The sequence below is a fragment of the Pipistrellus hanaki genome, assembly GCF_964339955.1.
Source record: "Pipistrellus hanaki genome assembly, chromosome: 2".
NCBI lineage: Eukaryota > Metazoa > Chordata > Mammalia > Chiroptera > Vespertilionidae > Pipistrellus > Pipistrellus hanaki.
In genome coordinates this window covers 157965649-157972072 of record NC_140504.1, presented here as the reverse complement: position 1 = coordinate 157972072, position 6424 = coordinate 157965649, and the positions used below count along the sequence as shown (strand labels likewise).

The following is a 6424-nucleotide window of genomic DNA, read 5'->3' as shown; positions in this document are numbered from 1 at the left end:
TCTTTAAATGGAACAACTGGTACCTAATTCTACTCACCATTAGATTTAACGAGTTTTAAAATATACAGCTCTACCAAAGGTGCCATTTTCATAAATGCTTTATTAAATCTATCCACAAATGCTAAAAGTATACAGAAGCATACATGATATAGAATAAAAGTCAAGATACTTGTCTACATGTTGGCTTATTCATTAAACAGTCAAGAAGAAATGTATTATTTACATTGAGATTATCTACTGGTGTGTGTAGAAAGTTTAAATTAGCTGCAAGAAATTTTATCTAGACATGCACCTGCCTAGTGCTGTGATCTGGTATTTACTGGGCAGATTAATTACAAACATTTCTTCTGTTCCTTTAAACGTGATCAGGCAGATGCAGAGATTGGTGTTCAGAGTGAATACACTTCTTCTGAATGCCTACAGGATATAAAAGATGATTTTTAAATCATCAAGAATTAGTTTCCAAATTAACATGCATCACATACATGAGATAAGAAATGATTTAAACACCCATTTATCATGTGATTTCATACTTAGTTTAGATACTGGTAATCTCTCATTTGTTTATTTTTGAGCCTTCTAAGCAAGATTCACCTTCAGGAATAATTGTCAATATGACTACTCTGACATAGCACTCCTCACTTTATGTGAGTATGGGTTTTGACATTCTTCAGAGAGTGTTCTAAAACTCCAACAGGACCTATCGAAAACATCAAAATTTACATGCCTTTTGACTATGAGCCTTAAGGGCCTTACAGCAGGTGTTTCCTCCAACAGCTGCCCCCACCCCCAAAAGACAGTCTTTACTGACATTCCTATTCACAGTGTGTCCCTCTGGGGACTCCTAGTGGTGGTAGAAGTTTCTGTCTGTTTGGCCTTAGGACCCTTGTGTGGAGGGAAGCTTTTAAAGAAAGCTGTCATTGGCAACTGATGGCATCTATTCCCATAGGGCCTGTGGACCATTCACTCCTGAAATACCCTGCCTTGATTACATTAGTAGTTATGAAGAAGTACCGCATGATAGGCTGCTATTCTTGAGAGTGTGTGTGTGTGTGTGTGTGTGTGTGTGTATATATATATATATATATATATATATATATATATATATATATATATTCTTCTTATCCTATAAAAAGATCCGTTGCCATTTAGACAATCAACTTTCACCAACTCTGGTTTGAGTCTGGTCTAAACTCCTATAGAAAACTGAAGCACTCTTAGCATTCCCTTAATATCTCTATATGTTATTGATACACAGTTATCAGAACTAATGGTAACACTATAGAAGAAAGGAAGACCAATTTATTAGTTACTATGGGGGAGGCACTAATTATTTGTACCATACCCCAGGTAAACGTGATCAGTCCCATTTTATAATTAAGGTTTAGTGGAAGCAAGTATCTTGTTTAAGGCCACACAGCTAAGTGGGTAACAGAGCTGGAGCTGGACATTTAATCCAAACCCTGTTCCCTATGGCAATGCCAGTGCCTTTAAAGACGTTTCATCAGCTGATCACGGCTACTGAGGAAATTGTGTTGAGAAAGATTCTGAGGCCAAATTCAGGATCCAGCAAAAATAAATACTTTGATCAATGTGAGGTATGCTGTAGCACAAGAGGTATGGAGTAGCACTGTGTTATCTCTACACTGCCATACTGGTTCTAGAAAGGAATATCTCAGAACACAAATAAAAAGCAACCCAGATACAGTGTTGCAGTTTATGAGCAGCATTTTGACAGGATTCATTGTTCATACAGTTAATCTTTCTAAGACATTTTGGATTGCTCCTTCACGGGTCCACTTCTGCCTAATGAATAAAGTCTGAACTCAGTATCCCTGGCGGTCACAACTGACAATGATGGGGCTGGACTCTACCGTTCAATTATTCTGCTTTTCTGCCTTTTTGTTCACATTTTCTCTGCCTAGTATGTTTACACAGCCTGTTAAAATTAGTCATTTTTCAAATGCCAAATTCCTAGTAAAGTGCAAAGTTTCCATTACTAGGGTCTGGCTGGCCCTCTGTCAGCCATATGTAAAGTGGAATAACTAGAACTGATTTTTAAAATCATGAACCCTTACAAAGGACTTCATTAAACCACCCTGAGGTGATCTGTCTGTTGTGTATTTCTATACCACTGCTTATTCTTCTTCATTTGGTACTTCAGTCTGAAGAGGAAGGAACTTCTATCAACTCCTTTGCTCTCCATACCCCAGGGAAGTGACACATTTAAATGGTCAAAGTCCAGAACACTGGTCCACATGTTACTACTAATGGAACATGCCTCTGCTCTATACAGCACTCTTCCCCACTATTTTGTTTTCCTTTCACTGTCTAGCCTCAAGTCCAATGGGTCTTGGTGTTCCTGATTTCATGTTGTAGAGACCAGCCCCTTCTACCTCCTTTACTGTTGCAGAGGCACATGGACATGGAGTCTATTTCAAAGATCCAGCTTTCTTGTCAGGTTCGGGAGAGCACACAGAGTTCCAGATTTAAACTCAGTGTGGAGGAAAGGAGGTCCCACTTTTGCCTTAGGCACAATCCATATTAGTGACCCAAAGCTTCTACCAGAGAGCCTCCTATATTGGAGATTATCAATTCCTCCACTAATCAAGTTGATACTTTGATCCTCTTTGGACTCAATCCTCTTGTGAATTTGCTATTGCCCAGAACCCTAAAAAGACAAAATGTCAGAACTTGTAGTACTATCATAGCTTGCCTTATATTATTATTTCATGTATATACCATAAATCTGATATTCTTAGCTTGATTACTAGGTTTCACAAAAATTTTCCTTAGCCGGTTTGGCTCAGTGGATAGAGCTTAGACCTGTGGACTGAAGGGTCCCAGGCTCTGATCCGAGGTCGCGGGTTTGATACCCAGTGTGGGGTGTGTGTGTGTATGCAGGAGGCAGACGATCAATGATTCTCTGTCATATTTGATGTTTCTATCTCTTCCAACCTCTCCCTTCCGCTCTGAAATCAATAAAAAATATATTTTTTAAAAGCCACTCCTTAAAAAACACACAGATGGGCAAAATTTTGACAATGCTGGGGGAAAAGGTATGCCAAATAGAGGAGACAAGAACAATGGTAAAGAAATGAGGAATTTGTCTGGAGAATGGCAAATAATCTGGAGTGACTAAGGCACAATGACAAATTGGAAAAGCACATTGTGGTCCGATCAGGGAGTTTTTAAATTTAGATTTTACGTGAATATGGTAGAGTAATATCTTCTAAAGCATAATTTGTGCAGTAGTAGGACAGGCTATATAAGAAAGGAACCAAAGGGTGGAATGCAGGTTACAGTGAGGATGATAATAATCTGGATGAGAGGTAATGAGGAAATAAACTAGTGTAGTGGGCATGGAAAAGAGAAGTAAACATTTTTTGGAAGTGATGTGACATGGCAGCAGTTTGGATATGGGAACAAAAAGAGACAGACTTGAGGTTTTGAGCCTTAACATTAGATGAACACAAACATTAGGAAGATAGAAGAAAGAACAGTTGAGGGTGTGATGAAATCAGCACATTTGGGGGACAATGTATAGCAGCTATCTGAGATGTGGGTTTATATCAGGAGAAGGATCACAAATAGATTTGGAAATAATATACACTAAGATAAGAATTATAGACAAGGAATGGACGAGATCATGTAGAAAATACCCAAAAAGAAAAGAAAACACAGTCAAAAGAACCAGGGAAATACCTCAAAGGTAAGTCAAGTTTCATTTCACTATTACTTCTCTTTGTTGCTTCCCATAGAAAGGGAAGGTGACTGGTAGGTCAACCTTAATTCTTTCAAGTTTTTTGACAGTATTACTCAAATTAAAGACTCAGAAGAATACCCCTAACATGTAATGATCTTTGCTAGATTCAATGACCCCAAAGCTATTCTCAGTTCCTCTAAAGGTCACTAACGAGACTGTCACACACTAAATGTGTTTGTTCACTTGTCCAATGGGTAACTGTGAATATGTATTTATGATCATCATTTAATAGTTCTCTGTTGGATTTCTATAGATCAGAAATTTTATAAAAGATCTAACCCTATAATAACTATAAGTATGCATGTGTACACATGTGATATCTTATTCTTTAATAGGATCTGAAATCCTTAACCAGTAGTGAAACCTGACATTCACAGATTACTGCAGTATAGTGGGGAAAAGTACAGACTGGCACCAAACTACACAGGTTGGTATTATGTCTGTCTCTTAGGTAATTCTAGAACAAGGTACTTAATTTCTTTGTTTCTCAGTTTCCTTACCTATAAAGGCAATAATTATATCTACTTCACCTAAGTTATTGTGAAGGTTAAATAGGATATTTATGAAGAGCTTATACCAGTACCTGGTATACTGAAAGTACTCAATAAATGTTAGCTGTTATTATAAGCTACTAGATGCCCAATGTATGAAGATTTATGCAAGAATGGGCTTTCCTCCCCTGGCTGCTGGCACCGCCTTGCTCTGCTTGGAGCTGCCTTTCCGCCTTCCCATGATGCCAGAGGCCTGGAGCTGCTGGGGTGATGCAGAACGCCTGTGTTGTCACCATGGCCCACCCCACCCCTGGCTACTCAGTGCCTGCATATACAAATTAACCCACCATCTTTGTTGGGTTAATTTGCATACCCACTCCTGATTGGCTGGTGGACATCACAAAGGTACGGTCAATTTGCATCTTTCTCTTTTATTAGTGTAGATTATTTGTTGTGTACAAAGAATAAACAATGTAATGAATAAAATTAACATTTACTATATAAGGTGCTTTGCAGATATTTAAGAAGAGCTAGTTTATCAGGAAGCTGATACTAATTATTTGAGATACCATTTCCCAAAGAATCAATTTTCAGAATGGAATTATTTCATTTTGCATTGTTTCTAAGAGATAGCAGGCAACATCTGGTTAGCTTCTAAGAAAATTAATACTGATGCCATTAAGTTTGGGATAATGGTAGTTCTTAATGTGAACTTTCAGTTACAGGTATAGTAAACACTAATATCACATCTTGACTCAAATTGCTTCTAGCAAGCTAAGTTATAATAAGCTATTTGTAAATATGACATATTTTACTTGTATTGCTGAATCCACAGGAACTGTTTTTAAGGAAAAGAAACAACCAATTAATATGTAATTAATCAATTTAGCACATTTTCAAATTTATAGACTTGTTATATCTTGTTCAGTTAGATGTGCCCTATAACTCACCTGTCAGTATCTATTTAGATATTTCTACTAAAGGTGCTCAATTAAGGGTCCTCTTTATATTTACTTAGATATCCTCACTCTGAATTAAAGTTAGCCTGGTCAGATCAATATATTTTTAAAAAATATATTTTATTGATTTTTTTACAGAGAGGAAGGGAGAGGGATAGAGAGCTAGAAACATCAATGAGAGAGAAACATCAATCAGCTGCCTCCTGCACCCCCCCCACTGGGGATGTGCCCACAACCAATGTACATGCTCTTGACCGGAATCAAACCTAGGACCCCCAGTCCACAGGCTAACTCTCTATCTACTGAGCCAAACCAGTTTTGGCAACAGTGTTTTTTAAAATCAGTCTCTAACTTACAGATTTTTGTCAAACTTCCCTCCTACTGTTTATCAGAACAGATTAAATATAATCTCCAAAGCACATGGCCCTATTTTTTTGTAGACAGACAGTACCAAATTTGATGTCAATAAAATGTATCCACCTGAATAAAGTGAAATTTAACAAGGCTATGCTTAATTAGAAAGGTGAAGCATTACCTCAATTTAAAATGGCCTTCAGGAATTCATAGCTGTTAAGATGATGTAACTCTGTATAAAAGAAAAAAGATTTTTTTTCCAGAAAATAATTCAATGCAAGTTGTCACAGTATATGATGCAGAATAAATGCTGAATCAAAGTGAAATTAAAATAAAGAACCCAAACATAAAGTTTTATTTTACATTATAATTAGCAGCTTTGGGGCTATAAATTCCCATTTCAACTGATTTACCCGACTCTGTTGTTTCAGAATGTATATTTAAAAATTTAGGATGAAAACTGCCAAGAGATTTATTATTATAATGTATGGTTATGGTTTGTTACAATTGTCTTTTGTGCTAGCTTCTATGATTCTTCTCTTGTTCATTAGTGTATAGAAGAGTGCCTGGCTCATAGTAGGTATTCAATAAATGTTGAGTGAATGAGGCATTAAGGAGATAGTAATTTGTAAGTATTTGAAAATATTTTGGTAATTCCTTAAAAAAATTCTTAGAGTGCCCATTGTGTTTATTCATTCACTGAACATGCACTGTGGACCTTCTATCTGGGCTCTACAGTAGGCTGCGGGGCTGCAATATGGAGATGGCTGTTATTTGTTTGCTGAGGAAGAGCCAAGAAAGAGCCCTGTAACCACACAATCACAATACACAACACTGTAACATGATGCATTTAT

The 6424-nt window shown here is 37.0% G+C and overlaps 1 protein-coding gene across 3 annotated transcripts in view; it reads right to left on the bottom strand.

Annotated features, from left to right (window-relative positions):
- Nucleotides 1-6424, bottom strand: part of ITGB3BP (integrin subunit beta 3 binding protein) — a 44744-nt gene continuing 38320 nt past the window's right edge. Inside the window, exons 9-10 of one of the 3 annotated variants that reach the window (XM_084876062.1) lie at nt 5752-5802; nt 6-417 (exon numbers count right to left, since the gene is read on the bottom strand). In XM_084876062.1, the coding sequence (XP_084732188.1) occupies nt 5753-5802 (50 nt within the window). In that variant the 3' untranslated portion in view covers nt 6-417; nt 5752. Of the gene's footprint in view, nt 418-5751; nt 5803-6424 lie in introns of all 3 variants that reach the window. The other 2 variants (XM_084876064.1, XM_084876061.1) reach the window with 2 other exon arrangements.